This window comes from Ictidomys tridecemlineatus, chromosome 4 (assembly GCF_052094955.1).
Source record: "Ictidomys tridecemlineatus isolate mIctTri1 chromosome 4, mIctTri1.hap1, whole genome shotgun sequence".
NCBI lineage: Eukaryota > Metazoa > Chordata > Mammalia > Rodentia > Sciuridae > Ictidomys > Ictidomys tridecemlineatus.
The window spans coordinates 86,158,877-86,184,479 of record NC_135480.1 but is presented as its reverse complement, the minus strand read 5'-3'; the positions used below and the strand labels follow the sequence as shown (position 1 = coordinate 86,184,479).

The window sequence follows — 25,603 nt, the reverse complement described above, 5'->3', positions numbered from 1 at the left end:
CCTAAAAGGTATCTTGTTCCATGATGTTTTTCTATATAAATTTCAATTTTTTTTTGTCAGCAAGACTATCCTTGTGATTTTTATAATTACTTGCTTGAGATAGTATCCTTTACACAGCTAAACTCCTAATATTTCTTCTATTTGTGTTGTTTTTGGAGAACTAATATTTTTATTTATCTTTACATAAAGTATGAAGAAAAGGGAATCTATTTTTTTGCCCTTACAGCCAATTATTAACCCCATCAAACTTTAGTTATTAAATTTAATAATTTCAGCTTCCTAAATTTCAGTTGTATCACATGTTTCCTTTCTGTATATGCTGGAATAAACTTTCCTTAACAGCAGTAAAGTTGTATTAAAAACTTAGGATTTGTCTTCTCAATTTTGGGCCATTTCAATTTTAACTGCACAACTCCTCTGACCCAAAAACTTCAACTGTAAAGTTTAACATAGTTGAGGTTTTCAAATTATGACAAACAGGACACATGTCTTACACACAGAGATCATGATTTAATGGGGGGAATCAGACTAAGTATTTAAGCTATGAATAAGAGCATTATGAATTACAAATAATGGTTAAAGTGGCTCCAGCAAACTGCATCACTTTGAGGACAGTTTTTATTTTTCTCTTTTGCCATTAACATTAGACTTTATTTGGACCTCATTGGTTTTCCATTGTCTTATTTTTTTTTCCCCCTGGGATCCAATGCAGTCTTCCATATTCCCTTTAGTATGTTGTCTCCTGGGTTTCCTCTCATCTGAGACAGTTTCTCAGTAATTTCTTATTTTTCATGACCTTAATAATCTTGAGGAGTATTGGGCTTACATACATCCTGAAGAATGTCTTCCACCTGGATGTGTCTAATGTTTTCCTCATGATTTTGCTGGAGTTATGGGCTTAGGAAAAGAACACCACAGAGGTAAAATGCTCTTCACATGTCTTGGGGTGCAAGTCAAGGACATGTTATAACTGATGATGTTAACTTTGATCACTGGGTTCCGACAGGGCGGGTAGGTTTCTTTTCTGTGAAGTTATGATAGTTTCCCACACTCTGGTATTTGAAAGTGAATTACTAAATGTAGCCCATCTATAAACAGGAGAGGCTTAAACTCTACCTTTTAGAAGGGAAAGTAACTACATTTCTAATAATCATTTGGAATATTTCTCTAAAGATTTGGTTCTTCTACCGACTTATTTTATATAAGCTAAATTTATTACCATGTTTAAAAAAATATTTTTAAGTTGTTAATGGACCGATATTTTATTCATTTATTTATATACAGTGCTAAGAATTGAACCCAGTGCCTCACACATGTGAGGCAAGTACTGTACCACTGAGTCACAACCCCAGCCCCTAAATTGATTACCATTTAATCAGTGTGGATTCATGGATATCTATTTTATAAGCAGGATTACAATCTAAACTTCCAATACCTTACTTATTTTGTTGTCTAAACCATTTCACATTTGATCACTAACACCTAGTTTATTTCTAAAATATTAATCATAAGGGATTCCATTATGTCAATTTCTTCTACCCCAACACTCCTAAAAGTCAGTCAACCCGTATGATCTCTCTATATCTACTAACAGTTGTTCCAGCTTATTCATACTGTAACTGACTACTCTTTTTATCGCAACAAATCTTTTGCCATGAATTTATTACTTCTGATATTGATGAAAACTATAATCTATTTGGCCAAACCAAGTTAAATGCTCAATGACCAATTTGACAGGCTTAGTTTTGGCAAGGCAATTTGCTGCACTTTAATAATCCATTTTATACACAAAATACATGCTTTTCTTTCTTCAACATGAGAAAAGCAACATTTTGTGAGCTGTCAAATAGTGATCAAGAAGGTCAATAAACCAATAGATGATTACATGTTAATACTTCATTCATAGCACATAATGGTTTAGATATATGGTGTCCCCCCAAAACTCATGTATGAGTTGGAAGTGAAATGATGGTGCTATGAAAGCCTTAACCCAACCAGTGAATCAATCTCCTAATAAGGACTGAGTGATAAGTGAAAGCAGGTAGAAAGTGGATCACTGGGGGCGAGCCTTTGGGGTTAATATTTTGTGGTGAGGATAGCATGTTCATTCTTTCTGCTTCCTGGTGTGATGTCTGGACCTGCTTTCCTCCACCACACCCTTCTTCCATGTTGTTCTGTCTCATCTCGAGCACTGAGGAATAGAGCCAGCCTTCTACAGACTGAGTGAGACCTCTAAAACTCTGACCCCCAAATAAACTTCTCCTCTAATTGTTCCTGTCAGGTCTTTTGGATCACAGTGGTGAAAAAGCTGACTAAAACAGCCCACTTGTAAATGTCTGCAAACATACAAATTTCAGATAAGCCGGCTTACCCATTATTGTTGATATTCTGTTTATGGCCCATTTATCTTTCTCCTCTGTGAACACATTATTAATATCATATTTTCCTGATCTTTCATAATATTAATCTTTCAAGAAAAGGTCAACAAATTCTGCTATAATTTTCTACTTATACAAATGACAAATAACCATTTGCAGTACTAGAAATCTTATTTTAATCTTAGTATGAAGCCAAGAGCGCTGTGGTCCAACACAGTGGGTCTTTAAGTACGAAGACTAAATTAAAACGTGCTTATATAGTTTATTTTTAAAGTAATTTAAAACACAGTGTAAACATACATTACAGATATCATGACAATTTAGATTAGGAATAACATGAAGTTATTTACATGTTGGCATATGCATGTGTGTATGTATGTATGTACACAAAGTGCAGATAAATACAGAAACACTACAAAATAAACAAAAAATTCAATATAACTTACCAACAATCATTTTCATCATATTTATTACTTAATTTGTCACGTTAATGGCTGCAAAGAAGCTCCCAGTACTGAAATACAATATCTAAATATCCAACTTTTATATAAACTATAGTACCTCAAATTTTAACAGTATATAAATAGAATTCTGAATTAAAAACCCAGGCGTCTTCCCTGCCAAACTTCTGATTTGTAAAGGTTTCTGATCAGAGTTCAAAAAGAACTTTTAAAATTCCAGCCTTCAATACGTGGTGATAACGTGGATTTTAATGTAACTCCTGTGCAGGCAGTATTCTTGGGTCGGCTCGAGAGGCACCATTCTTTGCAGAAAGGAGGCGGCTGAAGATATGCTGGTGAAAGTCAAACTTGTCACATGCTGCCACACAGAAAACAAGGCATGCTTTTCACCCAAGAGTCTGAGTGGATTCAAGGCACAACTGTGTTGCTCTCAACCCTAGAAGATGTGGGAGATGGTACAAAGGGGAGAGAGCAGTCATCTAACTGAGGTGGTTTTGGCATTCTCAGCCTCCACCCCGCTCAGATACTGAAGTTCCTCAGGCTGCCCTGTACATGAGCAGCTTGAATGGAAAAGAATATTTATGCTCATAATAACTGAAAATAGTCTTTGCCTTTTGGAACTTCTCAATAAATGCACGAACTCCCTATCTCCATTTAGCACCAGTAGGTATTCACCCTTGACATTGGCCTCTCCCTCATGAGTGCCTAAGGTAAAGTGGTGACCTGCTGGACTTCCTCCCCACACAAACAGCTTGTAAACATTGGTCTGGGACACACTGATCTGTTTTCTGCCAATGATTTACTCTGAGTGCTGTCAACATTCCTACTTCAGATTATTAAAGCAATGGGTACAGCTGCCCTAAAATTATAAAAAATCTTATTCATGTTTATTATCCTCTAAAAGTTCACAACCATTCATAATCCTGAGTTTTCCCAAGGTTATCACCAATAGAATCTGCACATCTGAAGCAGGAAGGTAATAGAAACGATGGAAGCAGACAGTCAATGTGCTCAGGAAATTGAGACTAGCTTATAAATACCTGTTATTAAGTCTGTGAATCAGCAGGAGATAGGCTGACATGGATTGTTCAGAAAGACTAGCCTTGTTTCTGAATGTGTTTGGATTTCAAAAGGTAACATAAAAGTAAACGAGGCCAAATTACAGAGCAATTTTACTCTAAGTTGGAAACCTTTGCTCAAGAGCAAAATAACTTCTGGACAAGAGTCAAGCCATTGCTTCTTACCAGAAGATATGATTTTGGAGTCTCACCCAGTGACTTGAGGTCATAATAATAAGTGCTGTAAGTTGCAAATGTATTATGAAACCAAAGAACAAAATCTGCTCCTAAGCTGGTCTGCCTGACTTCAGCTGATAAAGTATAAATCAGGCTGGCACTCTTAATGCTAATTAAGGTATTATCAATATATAGTTGGGCTATTATGGGTTGAGTATCCCTAATCCCAAATCTGATACTTAAAAAAAAAACAAACAAACAAAAACCCCATGCATTTATTTATTTATTTTTATGTGGTGCTGAAGATCAAAGCCAGTGCCTCACATGTGTTAGACAAGAACTCTACCACTGAGCCACAACTCCAGCCTCCCAAAATCTGAGACTTTCTGAGAAATTATATGACACCAGCAATGGAAGATCCCACACCATGAAACTATTTTATGCACAAAGTTGTTAAATATCAGATAAAATTAATTTCAGGCTAGGTTTATAAGGTTTATTGTGGAACAAAAATGAATGTCATGTCTCACCTCCATAATGTTTGTGTGTATATGATATCTTGTATATATGTAAGTATTGCAAAAATATTGAAAAAATTCACAATATTTCTTGTTGAAAGCATTTTGGATAAAGGTACTCAACCTGTGTTAAAAACTGAAGTTGCCTAAGGTGAGGGTCTGAGGAACTCTTCTAAGGCAACATCCATGTGAATGACACACAATACTTTCCACACAGACCTGAAGAATGATGCTGAGAGTAAGAAGACTGGCAGATGTCAATTTCACATGATTATAGTAGAAGACTTGTTTTCTTCACAACATAGTAGATTTTTAGAAGGCATGTCACAATATGTAACTAATTATCACAAAATAAGACTCATGTATCTTTATTTTTTTCTGTTTGGAAATCAGATAGCTTGGGGTTATGGAAAATAGAAGGTACATTTTTTTTTTCTCTCCATCATTCCTCAAAGAACCAGCAAATGAGCCATGGTTGAGAAACCAGGTTATGCTTATACACATACACAGCACAGAGAACCAACATAACAGACAAGTGAAACTACTTACACCACACAAAAATGATTCCCCCTCATACTTCATGGACATTACAGGAATATAAAGATTATTATTTACTTTTCATATATTCACACATAATACGGAAAAATCCTTCAGTTGAATGACTAGTTTCTATAAACTAAACTTAGAGTAATGGCATAACAAAAGTCGCCTGTGAAATGCATATTCTGTACTCAGGGATATTTTCACATAACATACAGGATGATTAATTTAGACCCTCAATCTTATCCTCATACCGATAGTACTGAAAGAAGTGGTTTGGGAGCACATGCCGTGTGTTTCAAAGATTTGACTCTGGCAATTCTAAGGAATCTTCAACTTCCAACACCATTATAATTCAGACTGTGATGCTGTTTCCATGAGTGCCGTTATTTACTTTTTTGACTAATATTCCACATGTATTAGAGAACCTGTTTTTGGTGCTCAAAAACACCTTTCCACAGGAAACTTAACTTCAAGGGAAAAGCAGTCTTAGCCTCTCTCCAGTATATGGCCACGACTTGCTTCTACATGTAATCAATAGGAAGAAAAATGAACCATCCCTACAAATCTAAAAAGTCAAAACTTCAAACAAAAGTACATGAACCAGCATGTAGTTTATTTCAGGAAAGAGACCATATGTTATGCTACAGTATAGGTCTCTCCATTAGAAAGGAGAGCCGGATGTCATACCCACATCCTGTGCAGTTAATTCCTTACTGAACATCAGTGGAATTAGCTTACAGACAACTCAGAAGCAGGGACACCCTGTGTTAAAAATAAAATGTTGAAATAAAAAGTTGAAATTTCTTTATACAGCAGCAAGTGAAATAAGATTCTGAATCTTTTAGAGTCAAGTTGGTCTTGGAAAGAAAATTAATTTGCTTTGAGAGGTCCTAATCTAGCCAGATGCCAGATAATGGTAAGGGTGCTTAAATTGAAGGGGGCCAAATAGACCAGGGGACTGGTACATTGCAGAGACCTTCTGTTCCAGCAGAGGGCAATTATAGTACCAGTAACACTGTTACTACTACTGAGAGTCACTTGACCAAGAAGTTCCAGCAATACCTCATTGTAGTGCAGAGATAAACAGCAGGAGGAAAAAGAAAAGGACAAACTCATCAGATTTTCACAAACCATTACTGATTTTTGTAACAGTGGAATTTTTTTTTTCATTCATTTATTTCAATCCACTGATATTTTTCCTGGCTGTGACTGTCTCTCTACGATTACTCTCTTTACTATTTAATTATAATCCATTATTTTTACTTTTAAAAGCATAAATGCTCTGAGGCATAGTTGTGTGCATCTTTATTAGCTCTAGAATATTAACTTAAAAGTAGGTGGAATTGATATTATAATATGTAAAAGGTTTTACACAGTAAATACCTGAGTGTTTCTAAAGTGGGGGAAACTGAAGTAACCAATAAGATGTCAAAGCCAAGCACAGCAGGGCTGTGGTAGCTGGTGGCAGGCAACCAGCTTTTTGGAATCTCATGAAGAGAAGTTCTTTACCATAGATATTCATAGAAATAATATATTAGAATTATTAAAATAGGATTAATAGAAAATGGTTGATACATAACCAGTTGATGATATGCATAATTTGATAGTAAATACCTATTTCTATGCTCTATAAATTCAGTGAAATTCCTAGTAATCTGAATGCCATAATAGGAAATCATGTATAGATTTTTTGTTCAAGATGATGGCATAATTTCAAACTTTGTTGCTTAATATAATTTAAGAATCGTATATATTTGTATTTATTTTGTTTCAATAACATACATACTTTAGAAGCCAAACAGCTTCCCCGTTATTGTTTTCAAGAACATGAAAACACACCTCATAAGCCAAAGCTGGATGTTATCAAAATACTTTATGACACTACAGTGTCACAAGTGGAATTTCAGTTGCATGCCTCTGAGCTGCACTTATATAATTTTCTCATTATTGTAATTATTCTCTTGTGATACCACTAAAATGTTACTGGTAGAGGATATGTGCATATGATTTTTTAGTATTTATGTTTTAATGTAAAATTTTGTAAAAATCCAGAAATTATGAAGATAGTTTTACACATCCTCTAAAATAGGGGTCAGTAAATTATGACCCACAAGTGAAATCTAGCCCACCACAAAAATGTTAACTATCAGGCCTTTATAGAAACAGTTGCTGGGCTTGGGATGTGGCTCAGTGATAATTCTTGCCAAGCATGTGTGAGGCTCTGGGTTTGAAACAGCTTGCTGATCCCTGCTCTAAATTCATGAAAGTTGTCCAGAATTCTGAGTGGATTGTTTACAGAATCAGTGTATGACATAATTTGACTTTTTTTTTAACGGACATTATATACATCATTGCTTTTGAATTATTACTATCTACTTGGAAAACAAATACAATAATGTTAGAACAAAGACTTATATTTCCTTGAAATGTTTAGGACCAGCAAAACAATCATATATAAAAGTAGTATAATTTTTAAGAAAAAAAATAATGAACAATTTAAATTACACTTTAAAGTATTGATCTCAAAGTTCCTCAGAGAATGACAGGCAATAAAGGACAAATCTTAAAATCCATATAGCAGATTTCTGGTTTCCAAATTTTGGGGAATATAGTATCGAACACAATATTTGAGATTCTATAGGTGCTATGGAAGAGGCATTGTGGAGAACTATTTTTACCATAAAAAAGCAAGGTTTTTTAAGATAAGAAACCAGCCAAAAAAAGAATGACCACAATTTAAACATTTTTTTTCCTTTTCCATTAATAGGGAGCTACATAGTCCGCTGGTGAAGAACTTGATAGAAATTGACTGTTTTTATTTAGTGGGCTATCCCCATATCTGTGTCAGATAAAAATCATAGCACTTATTATTTGTTACCATGGATACCATGAAGATACTGCCATCCACTAAATAGTATTAGAGGAAGACAACATAATTTTCTGGAACTAGTCCTGTTTTGCCTTCATAAGTTGCCTTTAACCATCCTGGTTCCACTGATGGGTACACTGGCAAAATAAAGAAAAAAATACATGTCACTCAATCAACATTAGCTTCAAATAATTATATAAACACAAATCCACGTCAGATTGTATGCATAAATTCACAAACAAATCAGTTTTATGATCCCTTTAATGTTGAAATGCTCTTTGTTTTCACATAGACAATCTGCATATGTTTGTGTATGCACTCATGGTGGGTATGTTTCTTTCACCTCTGTACAAGTAGGCACAGACACAGGTGTGTGTACACATATTCCTGCAGGGGAGAAAGTTGGGATCTAGATCTCATAACTCATTCAGGTTATGAGAGGCAGGATCTGGAACAGAACCCAGGGTGCCTGGCTTCTACTTCAGACTCTTACTGCCACACTATTTCTTTGCCCTTCCATGATACACTAGTGAAGGGTACGGATGTACTCACCATTAGAAAATATTGCTCCCTGTGGGAAGGACAGCTCATGGCTGTGCTCTGCTTTACAGGAATACATGGCTTTGGCTTGGCTGAAAGATCAAGACAATTTATAAATAAACACAACACTCAATTTGAATACCTCTATACTTAAAACTATCTGAAAGAGTGCCATTAATTCCAGTGATAACTGGAATATAATACATACAAAGAAAATGCACATGTAATTCTACATCTATGTACTTTCCACAAACCAAACACAGTCATGTAACTAGATCAAGAAATTGATCAAAAGCCCTTGTATTTCCAGGCAATGCCCCTCTACAGGAACCACATGGTTTATACCAAACAATGTAAGCTGGTTTTAAAGAATGTGTATTTAATTGTTAGGAAGCTACTGAACAGGCTGTTTTTCAAGCTATACAGGAACCAAGGTTCATGGGTACCCTACCAATTTTTTTTTCAACTTTAATTTTCAGAAAAACTGAGGTGGTATCTAAAAGTTAAAAGGTCTAGAAGATATGATAAATAAGTTGAGTGGGTATGATGTAAGAAGGACAATTGGATAAGCTAATGAAAATGGTAAACAATTTTGGCCTCAGTGTCAGTGAGTTGGTGGGGATGGGTGAAGGCTTTGCAAACTAGAGATGCTTATTACCTATAAAGGGAAGCCGACACATAGCTTCTCATAGTCATTTCTATATATGAATTCGTGATCAATGTAGCCAGTTACTCTAGCTTTTAAAGAGAAACCAGAATCACAGGGGTTTTTGTGGGATCTGACTTTAAAATATTGGAACCAACACTACAAAGCCATCATCTGAGGCTGCTAACCACGTAACTGGGCAAGTCCCCTTTACTCTACAACACTGAATGGCCTCAGAAGGACTTGCAGCTTCCCTAAGTCCACTCACTTACGTCTTCCACAGGGTCTAAGCCAATGACACCTCTGGTCTGGTTGACTGAGTGACTTTCTAAACATCCTAAAAACTCTAGGCTTCCCCTTCTGCTTGCTGACAGTCTACCATCTACAGAGCAACCAGAAGGCAGTGTTGAAGCAGTCCATTAGATCACGTTACTTCCTGACAGCAACCCTTCAACAGTTTCCTGACCTGGTCTAGAAACCATACCCCTCCACGTGTTAGTTTGTTTGTCTCTCCTATCTCTTTTCATATCTGCCTCAGATCACTCATGATACTCCAGTCACATGGGCCCTTTTTCTCTTCCTCAAATATGCCAAAGTCATAATGGTTCCTGTGAGATGCTTTCTTCTTGATCTTAACCTGGCTGTGCACTTCATATTTACATGAATTTTCAAGAGCTTTGCTGTAGGTCAGGCCTTCCCTGAACATGAACTCCAAAATAGCCATTCATGCAACTATCATATTCTCCTGCTCCAAATCTGTGCAGTATTGATATGTGGTATTCTGTTGTTTCAATTGATATTTTTGTTATTTTCTCCCTTAACTGGAATGTAACCTCCATGGATGATTCTTTTTTTTAAATATTTTTTAGTTGTCAATGGGCTTTTATTTAATTTATTTATATGTGATGCTGAGGATCGAACCCAGTGCCTCACACATGCTAGGCAAGTGTTCCACCACTAAGCCACAACCCCAGCACCCCCATGGATGATTCTTGATGCTCAGTAGCAACTCAGTAATTATTTGCTAAATGGTAAGTCAAGAAAAAAAAAGGGAAAGAGTTGGGCTCATTGTCTATGTGATGGGTCCTTTTAAAGACATAGGGAGCCTTGTCTGTTCTCCCTGAGGTTCCAGCACTCCACCTGCCAAAAAACATCAGCTGTACTTGCCATCTTCCCCAAATCAATAGCATTACCTTATAACTGCATTTCCCCATTGGAACTAGATCTTGGGTTTTATCTAGACACTTGTCAAATGAGGGTTGGCCATTTTAACTCCAGTACCCAAAAAGTATCTGAAAATTGAAAAATTATGGAGGAAAGTTCGAGTTCCGCCTACAGAGTCTCTTTTCTTTGAGGCAAGGAGACTTAGGCTGAGGTGGTATGTTCAAACATCTTGCTGGGGGACAGGTTTATTAATGACCATTGGCCAAGACAGACTAACTTGTCAGTGAAATATTGTCTAAAGTAGAAATGAGGAAGTGGAGACACCCAGGGAAAACCAAGACTTTATACTGAAAAACAAAACAACATAAAAATCTCTATGTGTGTATGTTTGTGAAAGTGTTGATTACAGATAGGTGAGAAGTGGAGAAAAGGGTGCTATCAAGTTCTGAAGATTTCTAAGATTTAGATTTTGGTAATCTTAAATAGAATTATCAGTTTTTCCTATAAATCTGGCTACTTGTAACCATTTGAGTTAATCAGAATACAATTGAGAATTGCAGAACCATTTCCCTAAAAAATATGTAAATATTTTTTTTAAAAAACTCACATTTTCTAACATGAACAATTCCCTTCGGTAATACTGCCTTATTTCTTTGAATGATTTTGATAAATTACTTAGAAATCTACACAGAAACAATTTTCAAATTTGTACAAATTACTGTAATCATCTTTACAATAATGTAATTTTTAAAAGTACGTTTTAAAATGCAACTAAATCATTTTTGTTAGTATTTCAGACACAAATATTCTCTTTGTAGTATTTTATGGCCTGTGTGGGGGAGGGGAGATGCACACACACTAATATTATTTTAAAGAAACCAGGTATTTTTAAATGTGTCAAAAATACAAAGCACAAAATACTAGCATGACTTTTCAATTATTTGTGCACATAACTAGACAGATTTTCTTCTGCAGAGAGCTCTGTTCACCTAGCAGAGAGCTTTGATGATTTAATGTGGACTTCTGTGCCAGTGGTTTCCTCTTCAGGTGCTAATGCTTCCTCTCACTGTCTTGTGTATTGAAGAGGATGTGAAAATAACACTGTCACTTCTTGTGTATCTTCAGAAGATTCTAATACCTCTTTGAAAAGTATTTTGAAAATCCTGCTTCTTACTACACAGAAGAGTAAGGTAATGACACCTATGGTCCTAAAAGCCATTTCTTCCCTTTTCATCAGGGAAAAATGGCTCACAGTCTTATTCCTAACTCTAAATGCCATGTAATGCTGATCAGTCAGTATGCAAAATTTGCCTGTCTTATCTTAAAGAGAGGAGAAATAAAAAACTCAGTAAAATCCATATGATGTTTCCTAGGGCTATTAAACAATAATAAACACACATGCACACTTTGTATACTGCTGGGAAGTAAGTGCACATAGATAGAGGTAGAAAGAGGCCAAAAGAGTACCATATATAAAAGCTAAAAGTAAAAAAAAAAAAAAAATCTCAACAATCTAAGTGTCTAAGTGTTCATCAGTACAGGACTTAACGAACAAAGCAGAGTACACCAGTTCAATTAAAAATTAGGCAGCGATACAAATAATGCTAGTGAAGAACTCGGGCTATGCAAAAAGCATGTGAAGCAAAAATTTTGCTATATTTGTCTTTGGCAAGGTCCCTAAACTGCCCAGACAGTTTGCCAATAAACAATGCATTTACTTAAATTTAAATACATGTTCTTTTATACTTTTATAGTTTGTTTTCCCACCCTCCACTCCCCACCCTCCCACCCCCCTTAAAAAAATAAAATTGGCTGGTTCTGGCTTGAAAATGAGTACTCAATGATTAAAAAAAAAAAAAACTTCCATATACATGTGCAAAGTTAAGCTGCTTATGTCAAAGGTAGATATACTGCCATTCCAAATTGAGAATGAAGTTAAAGAATGAGTACTAAAGGTTTTTTTAATGTTAAAAATATATATTTTATCCATTCATTCAAACACTTTGCTGATCCATCTATTTTGTGTTGGGTATTATGATGGACCAATAATGAATAACAACTCCATAGATCCTTTTCCTGTGTTGTGTTTTTTCTTTTTACATTTCTGAGATATTTTATTAGTGATAATAATTCTACACAATAGTATAATTCATTGCTACATATTTGTATATGCACACAATACGACAATAGTAACCCCCTTTCTTCTCCACTCCCTGCTTTTCTGTGTGTTTAGCACAGAATAGTTCTCAAAGTGTACTTAGGAAACTCTCAGAGGGATGGAGAACAGATGGGACCCTAAAACATCACTGCTCAAATAGCGATGAAATGTGTGTGAGAATCCATTTATTTTATATGTCAGGTATTAAAGATATCTGCAAAAAATGTAAAATAACGCAACCCTTTTTATTTTGGAAAATGTTATATTGGTAAAAATTATGTAATTTGTGCTAATATACAATGAGTTTATATTCATTTTAATAATTAAATATTTTAAAACTTCTCAGTTTAAATTTCTTTCTTTTTTTCTGATACTGGAGATTGAACCCAGAGATGCTTATCCACTGAGCCACATCCCCAGACTTTTTTATTTTTTATTTGGAGACGGGGTCTCGCTGAGTTGCTTTGGGCTTCACTAAGTTGCTGAGGCTGGCTTTGAACTCATGATCTGCCCATCTCAGCCTCCGGAGTCACTATGATTACAGGCATGTGCTATGGGGTACCCAACTCTCAGCTTTAATTTCTAAGACAGCAAACAGTGATAGATATAACCCACATAAATTAAAGTTCTCTTGTGATCTTTAATGATTTAAGCTTCTAAAGGTGTTCGAAGAACAAAAGTTTGAGAAACACTATTGTAAGCGATATGCAACAAAGCTGAACAGTAGTTATCTTCAGGTGATGAAATCAGCAGTGGCGTTTATTCACTTTTTTAGCTTATTATTCTCCCCACATCCTAAAAGATGACAAATTTAATTACTTTCAAAATTCCTGTCCTTTCCCCTCTTTACAAATGCCTTGGGTTTTCTGCTTGTGTGTCTTTCATGTGTCACTGTTCCACACCAGTGACAGTAACTCAGTCTCACTGGATAGGACTTTGTTGGACTTTGTTTTCTGTGCTTTGTAAATATAAGCAAAATATTGGTATTTTTAGATTATGATACCTAAAATATTTGGTGGTTTATAATAAGGCATTTAATTCATATCATTCTCAAGTGCTTATTTCTCAATTCAACCATTAGAAGATGTCTGTGTAGTCTGCCTGCATATAGGACTTCAAAATGGACCTGGACCTCCCCACTGAACATAACTGGTTGAAACCAAAGTGACACATTTCACAGGACAATTTTCTACATGTCTTTAAAAGGGTGAGCCTAGTGGCACTGTCCCTTGGAGGTGTTTTATAGAAACAACTATAAATAAGCGGTGTCTGCTTAGGGACATTTTTCTCTATTCTGCTGGTTCTCAAATGTTCCTGTACAATAATAATCACTTGGGAAAGCAGGCCAAAATTAGGAATCCATAGGCCTCAGTCTCAGATGTTCCCGTTTTTGGGCTCCGTGGTGAAACTCCATAATTCACTGTCACTGATCTTGTAGGGTGGACACCCCACTCCAAAAATCTCCAATGATGTCTCAGAGGCTAACAACAGTGTCCTCTCCTGACTGCCTACACTTTTCAGCAGCTTCTACTTGTGGCCATGCCTTCTCCTGACCACTGCTTTCATTCTTTTCCTAATACTTATATGAAATCATTCCTAAAAGACCAGGGCTGGGCCATTTTTCCTTTCTCAATAAATCTCACTACCGGGGACACTCACCTTCCCCCATGCAAAATAACTGCAGTGCAGATGTTTCTCAAATGGCATCACACTCCATGCTCTCTCTGGTTACAGCTGCACATTTCTAATGGCCTCACTTGTTCCTCAGGCTCCACCATTCTGGCCAAAACTCTTCCTTCCCCATCACATCCACAAGCTAAGATCAGAAGCTACACTACCATTCTTTCTGATGCTTCGCCTCACAAAATTGGGAGTCTTTTGTACCTGTCTCTTACTCCCAGTATCAAAGTGGTTGCCAATTCACGATCCTATTCATACAAAATAAATAAGCAAATAAATAAAAATTAAGAAAACCCAACCAAACAAAAGACAAACCTGGCAGCTTTTTATGTTTTTGTACTCTTCCAATTAAGTACTTCTAAATTTCACCAATTCCATCTAAATTATTGACTATTCTCTCCATATCCTTCTGAAAAAGCTACTTGAATAATCTGTGCAAGTCCATTACTGATCTAATCACCCATGTGCTGGATGATAGAGTGATTCCCAAAAGTTTCCTGTTGCTCGAGGTCATCCACTAAAAGCAGTGAATGGGTCTCTTCCCCAAATATGGGTAAATGTTCCTGCTGCTTCTATGATTACATCATCCTTCAAGGTCCAAGTCAAGGGTAACCCTGAGCTTCCCAGACAGAACATGAGATAGGCGAGATAGGCATTATAGGAGGTTAACACTAGGAAACGTCCTCAAGTTCTGCATTATGCAATTATATTTTAAGGCACAAAAAATGTTCATGTACATTAAGAATAATGACCTCTTATGACTCTTATATATACTCAAATCAAGTGACTCTTATCTATACTCAAATGGCATTAATACACTAATTTGAGGTCTGAATGTCTTAGGCAAGCAATTCCAACTGTAATTATAACAACAATAATAGTTATGAATGTACATAGCATCTATAGAGTACATACCATATATTTCAAATATGTTGTTGTACATGTTTACAACAATGTAGAAAGTTCAGAATTATGATTTCATTTTATAAAGAAAACAGATTAGCAAAATGTATAACTCCAAGGTTATAAAATCAGGAAATTGCTAGACCCAAAATTTCAACGAGGGTCTCTCTGAACCTACAATTCATTCAGTGCCCCTGTGTGTCTGAGGGAGAAATAATAATGTTGTCCACAGTTCTGCGAACTGGCTAATAAAGGAAGACCAAACTGAATGTATTATAGAGTGAGGTCTAAGTTTATGCTGTTGCCTATTGAAAGTGATTTGAAATATTTAAAATGTAGAAGCATATAAGAAATGGGTTAAGGTGATTATAAAACATCTGAGTTCTGAGTATACCTTAAGTAATGACAGCTTTCTAATTTATTTCATTATCAGCTTATTTTCTTAAAGCTCTGTGGGATTACCTTTTTTGATTATAGTACAATTGGTCCTCTGCATCTATCTGCAGGTTACTCATCCACCAGGTTGAAATAACTGGTAAAAAATGTATTTGTACTGAAAATGTACAGACTTTTTCTTCTTTTTATTATTCCCTAAACAGTAGAGTCATAACAACTATCTACAGAGCATTCATACTATATCAGATATTATAAATAATCTAGAGATTTTTAAGTATACGAGATGATGTAAATAGGCTATTCGTGAATACTGCATATTTAATATAAATGACTTGAATGTCTATGGATTATGGAATCATGGGGTGGGGGGATCTGGGAACTAATTCCCTTGAATACTAAGTGAGGACTGTTTAGAGCTTCCTAATAAAAGGGCTCCATCTAGTGGAGCAATTCAACCATCTAGCAGGACAGTGTCAAGATTAAATCCTGCACACTAAGGGCTAAAACTGACAATCTCAGAGAAATGATATTTGTGCTGATCTGCAACAGCTTGCTTTTCATCACATCCTGGTAAAAAGGAAGAAGATAAACATGTTGTGCACATGGGTAAAGTGCATGAAAATGCCCTGGGTTGACTATGTGAATACAAGGAGCCACTGACCATGCACTAGTAAGATACCAAAGTGATTCTACTCTGTAGAATTAAAAAAAAAAAAAAAAGAAGAAAAACCAAAAAATCTAAAAACTAATATGTGAAGGCCCTGTTCAGCTTTCTATAAAACTAAAAAGAATTTGAGGGTCACTGTTATCCTTAATAACTAGCTCATACCCTGTACTGTGTTAGTATTTAATAAATGCTTGCTGAAAAAGTCCATATATTTTTATAAGATAGATAAAAATTTCTTGGGTTGATTTTTATAAGAAATAGCTGATTATCTGATTCCTTTACTCCAGAGCTTCAATTACCAGACGTGGAAAGCTGAAAAGTTTCTTAGTACAACCACACGAAAAAATCAAGTTTGCTCTTCAAGTTCTGTCATTTACATGCTCTTTCAACAACCTCTAAATATAAAATATTAGAAAACCCCCAGCTTTATGAAATGTCATTATTCAAATTAAAAACCAAAGCCCACTATAGATTAAAAGAATCCATTAGGAAAGGAAGAAGAAAGCAGGATCTTGAAAAGTGAGCACATTAATAGCAACAAGATGTAACAACTCATTTCCTTTTAACAATGAAGTGGAAAGTAAAGTCTAGAAACAGAATGAAGTTCTGCACTCAGAAAACAAAGGTGCCTGGGGCAATTAGCTCTACAATACCTCAGCAGTCCTTAAGAATAACCATATTTCCCAATGGATGTCCATGAAGATTCCTCCAGAGAAACTTTTATAACTTTTAAAAGCTAAGGATGTGCTTCTGAAAATAGTCCCCCAAATGAATGTAATCAAGCATGTATAAAGACTTAAGGCAATTTTTGTCTTTTAGGAAATCTGTTTAGAATTCTTTCACAGAGACTTTAGCAAATGAGTCATCACTGTAACAATAGGAGACCCTAAAAGCTCTTTGCACACAGGGTCTCCTGGTAAAGGGCCAGTACACATGGATGTGGCCAGCTGCAAAGCTCAGGGCAGAGCTGTAACGGACAATGTGTCCCATCAACACATGACAACAATGTCACCACCAGTTTAATATTTTTTTAATGTGTTTATAGTTTTTGAGAACTTACCGCCCAGAAGAAACTGGCTTAAGTGAACCAACATTTTCAAACAGCTGGGCCTTTGCTGCCACTCTGAAAAACAATTTTAAAATGTACGTTTCATAAAGTCAATGAGAAAATCATTCTGCTCAATGTGAACTCAGGGTTATCAATTAAACAAAATAACAATTAAAAAAAGACTAATTGACAAAAGACTAATTCACAAAACTGAAGCCAGATTTTGATTGTTTTGTTTTAATGTGAAAAATATTTTTAGCTCTACCCTCCAGCTCACAGAGTATCAGACAATAATATACCTATAGCTACCTCCCATGGGGCTTGTACTGTTCTTATCCTTTTCACCTCAGAAAACTGAGGGAACAGTAAAAGGACCATTTTCTTCTCACTCTGCTCCCCTCAGGCAGCATGTTATTGACTCCTATGGAGCCACAAGGAAAGAATCAAAGAATGAAATCAACAGGACAGGAGAGGAACTACTGTTCGTTCTGAGAGCTAAGAAAAAACAATACTGATTTCATGTGTTTTTTATATGGGAACGTATTTCTTACAAAGTGGAAAGGATAAACCTGGAAAATACTTTCAATGAATATATCTGTGGACCCAAACCTCGTTTTGAATCCTGAGGTGTGTGGGAGAGGACAGCTCCTACCTGAAGAGGTGAGGCTACTAGAGATAGAACAAAATCAGGGCACTCGATGATCCACTCTGCATTTACCAGAATAGAACACTGAATTTCTTAAAAGACATTCTAAACTTGATTTTTAAATCTCTATTATTCCTTTAATTGACAAACTCTTCTCACAGAGCCAAGCCATCTGATAATCTCAAGGCTGACTTATACCTAATACCGAACACACACTCATTTAAATTTCTACAGTAACTAAATCAGTAAAATCAAAAGATAGTTATTCTTGTCTTTCCTTACAAAGAATGGAGTTTATACTCTCTCATCTTCTTGGACAGATTGGCTTAAAATTTAATTTCCTTTAATGGTTAGAACTATACATACTAGGAAGTATATGTATATGTACTGTGTGTGTGTGTGTGTGTGTGTGTGTGTGTGTGTGTCTGTGTAACAGAATTTCTGACAAAGAGCGATAACAGGTATTGAACTCGATCTGCAACTAAAGGTTTTTGACAAAGACAAGGATGGACAAATGAATTTAGGACACTGTTCCTATGGGAACAGGCTTAGTACAATGTCAGATTGAGAAAAGGGTATCTTTACCTTGAGCACTTGCTTAGCATGAGCAAGGCCCTGGGTTCAATCCCCTAATAGTGCCAAAAAGAGAGAGAGAAAAAAAGAAAGTCTTACTGGACAATTAGTGAATAATTAAATGCCAGGAATACCATACTAAAAATGAGTTTGATGCATAGAATTAAAGTTAGAGAGCCCTGTGTTGGGATCCTAGCTCTTCCACTTATTAGCTGAGAGTGTGTGGACCAACTTTGTTTTTGTGTGTGGTCCTGGGGCCTAAACTTAGGGACCTGAATTAGGCAAATGCTCTACTTCTGAGCTACATCTCAGGCCCTGGACCAACTTCTTAAACTTTCTAGGTATTAGTTCTTATCCTCTCTAAAATGGGGTTTATGTTACCTGTTTCAGAAGGACACAGTGGACTTCAAAGAGATTACATAAGTAAAGATACCCAATAAGAGTTCACAAAGCATTAGAAAATGCTCAACATTCTCAGGAACATAAAATGAAAGAGATGGAAACTTGCCCCTTTCTGTTCCCGGCTATGCACCTTGTCCTTTACATTGTTGGTCATTTCTTTTGACCACAAATACTGTCTTCCCTTTGTCTTTCATGTCCCTTGTTCTTGAATGTTTTTAAATCAGTGAGAACTCAGGTAGGGGAGATTCAGGGTAGACAGGAGAGAAAACCAACCCTCAAGCTAGAGAGCAGCTATCCTGATAACAGAAAGTGGGGAGCTGGGAAATAGATGCATAGCTTTTTATAGGACAGTCCTAGTTTCAATATGCTTGACTATACATGTATTTTCATGTCCTTAAATTAAGCCATGGTTCTGTTCAAGGAAAAGTGCTTGAACTGCTGCCCCCCTGAGGTTGTTTATATATTCTAAGCCCACAATAACTTTCACATCACTGTTAGAAAAGGATGGACCCCTACAGAAGTGGACTAAACCTATTGTACAGATGGGGTATTTAATTATGAACTCCCAAGGTTCTTTAGAACGAACTCAAGCCCCATGCACTACTGGGAGACCCAGCAAATACAAACTCTCACTTACACAGAGCCAGGTCGCTGATAGCCATTGCTTGAGGCAGTGTCTAGCCTTAACCGCCTGCACATTTTTGGAGGCAGCTCTGGGTTTGGTGTGGCTTTGGCTGTTTCCTTGGAACCTATAGAAGTTAAGCTTTGAATGGATCCACTGTAGCTCTTGTTTCCTAAAAAGAAAGCCCAGGAAAACAGGCAAGGTGCTATTAGACAAAATAATAGCAATAACACAGTACATGTGCATAACAAAAGGAAGCATTTTTCTCCAAGACTAAACGGGAAGATACAGAATGTTCTTTGGGCACAGCAGCCCATCACTCAAGGAGATCAAAATCTACTGTAATTACAAAGACATCACCTCACAGAGATGGAAAGTTTCAGGAAAAGTACAGTGCACCGAAGTTGTAAAATCCAAGCTCAGGAACAAAGTAGATAAGCATCATTAGCTTCCTCCATTAACTTTATCCCTGCTTAATCATGCTGAGTAATCCAGCAAACGACACTAAAACAATGACGTCTTGTACATGCTCCAATCTGGCTTACCTTCAGCTGCAGAGATGGATCTGAGAGAGGAAGCAGAGGTTCTTTTTAGTCCTGAAAGACCATAAGGCCCCTTCTTGACCAGGTCTATAGGTGGGGAAACGTCTCCTGGGGTAGTGACCGAGGCAACACTCTGGCAATCTGATTCTGCATCCGTTTTGGTTGCATCTTCTCTAGAACTTGATTCAGGACTAGTTGTCCAGAGAGCAAGACTTTTCTGTCCATTGGAAGATGATGGGGTTGCAATCCAGGGAATCCCTCCAGATTTCTCCCTGGGTTGGCAGGAGGCTGACTTTGTAGTGCTGTTTTGTTCAGATGAGTGAGAAGAGAGCGACTCAATGCTACCCATGGGTGTGCTGTCTGGGCTGCTGCTGTAGGAGTCACCTGAGGAGGAGCAGGAGGGAGAGATGGAAAAGCAACAGCAGCTCTCTGTTGGTAACATGCCTCCAAGCTTTCCTTTTCTCAGCTCACCACAAACTCCCTGGCCACCTGACCCCTTTGATGTATTAGGCCACTGCTTGGTGTGAAGAGCAGTCCTCAGTACTGGAGAAAGGCTTTAAAATATGCATTTGGTGAATGCATGTTTCAAAACTCTTGTAGAAAGATTCTGCACGTACCTATGAACCAACTCCCCATATTGAATAACTTTACTTCTTGAAGATAAGTGAGCTGACTTGAATTCAGACAAAATTTGTCATTGAAATAGGACCCAGAAGTAAGAGAAATAAGATTCCTTCATGATATTACAAAAAAAATAGAAGGGAGTATATTAAAGACATATTTCTGCCTTCTAAAGGCACCATTAAATGTTGTCAGGAAATTACAAATTGCTCACAATTTTCAAAGAAAGGATATTTCCTTTTTCTTGCTAAAGTATAGCAACATAAGAAATTTGCTGCTTAAATACTTTTGTTTTTTAATGTTCCTAAAGGAAAGTATAACAAAAAATCAGAGAAACCATAATAAAGCATTTAAATACTTCTGAATTAAAAATTACTAGACTCTATTCTATTACATATTGGCAGTAGGAAAAAATTGGGGGCTTTGCGGGTATGAAATAAAATGAGAAAGATCACATTTAATGTATGCCATGGACTCAGGCTGCCATTCATATTACCTTGGGACACTGCCCCAAATAAGAAGTTAGTGATGATATGTGGTGTTGATATTCTTTTTATTTCTTCTCTATCATACACTTTGACACCCAAGAGATGATATTCTAAGAACATAATGTGAAGGAAAGAAAGAAAATGACTGTGTCAGTCCAACTCTCTTGCTTTCTTATCTACCATTTTGACAAAAGGACAAAACCTGCTACAAAGTAGCACCCAATGTACTTAATCACAGCTACAGAAAAAAAAGCATTAAGCAAACTATTCTTTTCTTTTGAAGCAATAATGAATTTGCTTATTCAGGGAACCTTATAACTCTGCTGACAGTGTATCAATGCTAGAAAAGGGAGTATTGGGGGAAGAGTGTGAGAGAGAAGATTTTTCTCTTTTTACCTAATTACCAATGAAGTGAGGTCAGGATGAACTAGACAATGAACAAAGCAGCTCCCTAAAACCAGGCACACTTACTATCAGGTTCTGCCAGGCATGGTGTATACCTCCCTCTAGGCTTCCGGGAGCCCGTGGAGAGGCATATTGCTCGAGTCCTTCGGGATCCAGAACGAGACTGAGGCTGAGGAAGAGGAATGCTTGGGTCTGGGGCAGTATGAAAAATCTACATAGAAGAAAAATGAACTGAGGTCAAAAAAAGGGTGAAATTGCCATGTGCATCATCAAACAAGCTTTCAGAGCTACTTAATCATCTTAGAACTACAAGAAATGCTTGAGACCAAAAATATGAGTGTCCTGGAGGAATGATAACTTCCTATCCCTTTGGCAAGTAATGTTTCTTCTTTAGGTTTCCCTTTTTATTCTGGTTCATATCCCAACAGTGACATTCAGAGGATCTTCCAAAAGCTTTAAAGACTTTACAAATATGAATAAATACCTATGTCGAGACATACCAATTCTTTTTACAGTCATATTCTCTTTCCACCTTTATCTTGGAAGAACATGTCTTGAGTAAAAGATGCTCAATCTGTGTCATTTCTCTAACAGATGGTTTCTTGCTTCCAGGACAAGGTGATGTCAGCCTGTTGGCTCTGCACTGTCAAGGAATGTGACCAGCTGCACAGAGGAGTGAGCACAGCCACTGGACACAGCTGTGTACTCTTGGATTGCGAGAGAGTTTGCAACCTAAGTTACTAAGGACTCTTGTTTTTGATACTGGGACATTTACCCAGGGAAGCTCTATCATTGAGCATACCTAGCCCTACCCATTTAATTTTTTTTTTTTTTAATTTTGAGACAGGAGCTCACTTAGTGGCCAAGGTTGGCCTCAAATTTGTACTCTCCTTGCCTCCTAAATAGCTGGGATTACAGGCGTGTGCCATTACACTTGGTTCAGGACACTCATTCTTCTGTGGGTCCAGGAAGGGATCCTGGGAAGTAGAGGGATGTGGTCATTCTCTCTCACAAGGCTTTTAGTTTGTTTTCATAGTTACTCCAAGACCTCACTTTTAAAGGAAATGGTCCTCAGAGGTTAGAAATAGAGGACTTCAAGTATTCCCAACAAGAGGAAAAAACAGAATACTAACTTTACCAACAGGACTGAGAGTGAAGGTTAAAAGAGACTTAGCCATAAAGTGGATTGTAAGGCACTTCTGAATATAAGTAAGAAACTGACTACACAAATGCTAAGACAACATCAGAAAGTGAATGATGTAGAAGAAAAGGAAACAAGCCCCTGAAGGATGTAAAGAAGCAGTAAACTACTGAACGACAACAACAAAAAATTGAAGTCCTTGTGAAAAAGCGATTTCTACAACACTGATAAGGTGGGCAATTTATAGAACTCTCAAATCCCAATATAAAACTTACACACAATACAAATGCCAAATCTGTTTTAAAAGCACAAAATATAACTTTCTACTTGCACGGAAAAATCCAGCCTACCTTTTCATAGTGCTCTATCAGAATTTCAACCACTATATTCTGAAATTTTATGTTCATCATGGCAGCTACAGTTTCCTCCTGGGCTCTCATCAGTGTTGGGCCAAATATGACGCCAAGATTTGAGACAGTCATGAGATTTTGTTGGCTGTGTAGTGATACTCTGCAAATTAAGAACAAAAACATCTTAAGTTAAATGTTTAATAATTAGAAAATATTCTATTCAGCTTATGACAAAAATTGTAAAACCTGTAAGTCATCATGGGCTAATATTCCCAGTCTTGGTTGGTATGAGAAAATAATAGGCTAAAAAGAGGTGTAAAAAGATCCTTCTAAAATATGTAATAAATTGTTGCAAACTGTAGTCACATTATTTTGCTGTAGAACATTAGAATTTATTCTTCCTAACTGTATTCTGGTACCCCTTATTCCACCTCCCTCTATTCCCTCTCCCCATTAAGATTCCTAGCACAAAGAAAAGAAATGATAAAATGTATAAGGAGATGGAAAGGCTATAATTGCCATGATTTGATCAGTATAGATTATATACACTGAATTGTCACACTACACCATAAAGATGTATAATTACTATGTGTCAATTAAAAAAATCTTTAGAATATGTAAAACCTTAACATTAGCCCAAATAAAACTAATTAATACTTACAAAAGGTAATCTATTCAAGAGAAAGAAATCTTGATCTCCTAAATTGAGTAAAATTACCACAGAAAGATCTTCTTTGTGGGATTTTCTATTATATTCTATTTCTTTTAGAACAGATGGTTAAGAATAGGTTAGCTGCCATTGTATTTGGACTCAAGAATATTATTGAAAACCTATTTCAGGCTTCTTCACATACATTATTGCATTAATCATCACAGTCTGTATCCTTACTAGACAGAGAAAAAAAACCCTCACACACTCTTAAACTAAAAATTATATACAGAACGTAACATCAATTAGGAAGAGTTACTGTTTCAATTCATGTCGTCTGATTGCAAGCCAAGGGTTTCCTTGAGCTTCCCAGATATATCACTGGACAATACATGGATTTGTTCCCTCTTCCTTTTTCTTCTCTTCCATCTAAAACTTTCCTGATTGCCACAAATGCCTCCCTAGTGTCAGGTACTATTTGAGGGAAAGAGTGAGATAAGGAGATGTGGCAGCATCATTTGTGGCTTAAAAATAAAAATGAAAAATCTAAAATATCACTGACTGGAGACAAGAAACTTCAGCAACTATCAAAAATGACTTTGAATAGTTCAATAATTTACTCTGGAATTTGGATACATTATTAAGAGGGAACCTCATTGAGATTTGACTAATCTTTTAGTATTATCACTGTTTTTTCTTCTTATTCCAGCCAGGATGTTGAAATGTAAAGCTTTAGGGAAGAATAAAACACAATTTCAAGTTGATGTATGATAACCAACTGGGTTCCATGACCAAAAGTAACATTTTATGGAAACTATAGGCTTTTGAATCATCCATGTAACTCCAGACACAAGACTGAAAGACTTGACTTCCATCACGTTGACTAATTTTTCCCCTAGAGCCCAAGAAAGCACTAGCTAAGCAGGGCTCAGTGGCACATGCCTGCAATCCCAGAAACTTGGGAGACTGAGGCAGGAGTATCAGGAGTTCAAAGCCAGCCTCAGCAAAAGGTGCTAAGCAACTCAGTGAGACCCTATCTCTAAATAAAATACAAAATAGGTCTTGGGGCTGGGGATGTGGCTCAAGCGGTTGCGCGCTTGCCTGGCATGCGTGCGGCCTGGGTTCGATCCTGAGTATCACATACAAACAAAGATGTTGTGTCCGCCGAAAACTAAAAAATAAATATTTAAAAAAATTCTCTCTCTCTCTCTCTCTCACTCTCTCTTAAAAAAAAAAAATAGGGCTTGGAATGTGGCTCAGTGGTCAAGTGACCCTGAGTTCAATCCCTAGTACCCCTCTTACCTCCCCCTACCCCACAAAAAGCACTAGCTAAAAGGGCTTTAAGTTAAAAGAAAGAGTTTCAATCCAGGTTTCCTTTTTTTCTATAACAGACTATTACATATTAATTTCTAGATATGCATTAGGCAACTTTCTATGGAAAGCAGTATGTAAACACAGAGCCTGTCTGGATTCAAAGTTTGGCTCCATTTCTTAGAAGCTGAGTCATGTTTGGCCAAGTTATTAAATATCTCTTGGCTTTGTTTTTCTCACCTTTAAGTTACATATACCAATTCTTATTAGGGCTGCTGAGAGTATCAAATAAAATAAAGAATTTAACTGAAATAGGATCTCAATAGACTATTCTCCCTTAATATAAAATTGACTTTTGGCATATTTACCACAACATCATAGTTGTATAATGCAAATAAAATGGAAGAACATTAATATTAGGCTCAGGAGTAAATTTGGAAAACTTAAAACCTTGATGTATTTTGAAGAGCAGAGTTGATGAATACGCTACATACAAGAAGGAGCATTTTGATGACCAATTTTCTCTTCATTGAACATTCCTTCTCCTGGGTTACTTAACAGCTACAAACACCTGTACTACTGGACTACAACATTTAGAGATGTCATGAAATGACAATAAATGCATAAAGGAGGTGGGTAAGAGTGAT

At 36.5% G+C, this 25,603-nt stretch overlaps 2 protein-coding genes across 5 annotated transcripts in view; one reads left to right on the top strand and one right to left on the bottom strand.

Annotated features, from left to right (window-relative positions):
• The window catches only part of Pgr (progesterone receptor), a 131,478-nt gene extending 106,636 nt beyond the window's left edge, over nt 1–24,842 (top strand). Inside the window, exon 8 of the mRNA XM_078046908.1 lies at nt 22,118–24,842. Coding sequence (XP_077903034.1) covers nt 22,118–22,249 — 132 coding nt within the window. The 3' untranslated portion in view covers nt 22,250–24,842. The remainder of the gene's footprint in view (nt 1–22,117) is intronic.
• Nucleotides 2,531–25,603, bottom strand: part of Arhgap42 (Rho GTPase activating protein 42) — a 256,075-nt gene continuing 233,002 nt past the window's right edge. For 2 of the 4 annotated variants that reach the window (XM_078046909.1, XM_078046911.1), the window contains 7 exons: nt 22,997–23,156; nt 21,572–21,716; nt 19,995–20,375; nt 19,465–19,621; nt 17,219–17,281; nt 8,557–8,636; nt 2,531–8,141 (listed from right to left, as the gene is read on the bottom strand). In XM_078046909.1, coding sequence (XP_077903035.1) covers nt 8,053–8,141; nt 8,557–8,636; nt 17,219–17,281; nt 19,465–19,621; nt 19,995–20,375; nt 21,572–21,716; nt 22,997–23,156 — 1,075 coding nt within the window. In that variant the 3' untranslated portion in view covers nt 2,531–8,052. The remainder of the gene's footprint in view (nt 8,142–8,556; nt 8,637–17,218; nt 17,282–19,464; nt 19,622–19,994; nt 20,376–21,571; nt 21,717–22,996; nt 23,157–25,603) is intronic. The other 2 variants (XR_013437853.1, XM_078046910.1) reach the window with 2 other exon arrangements.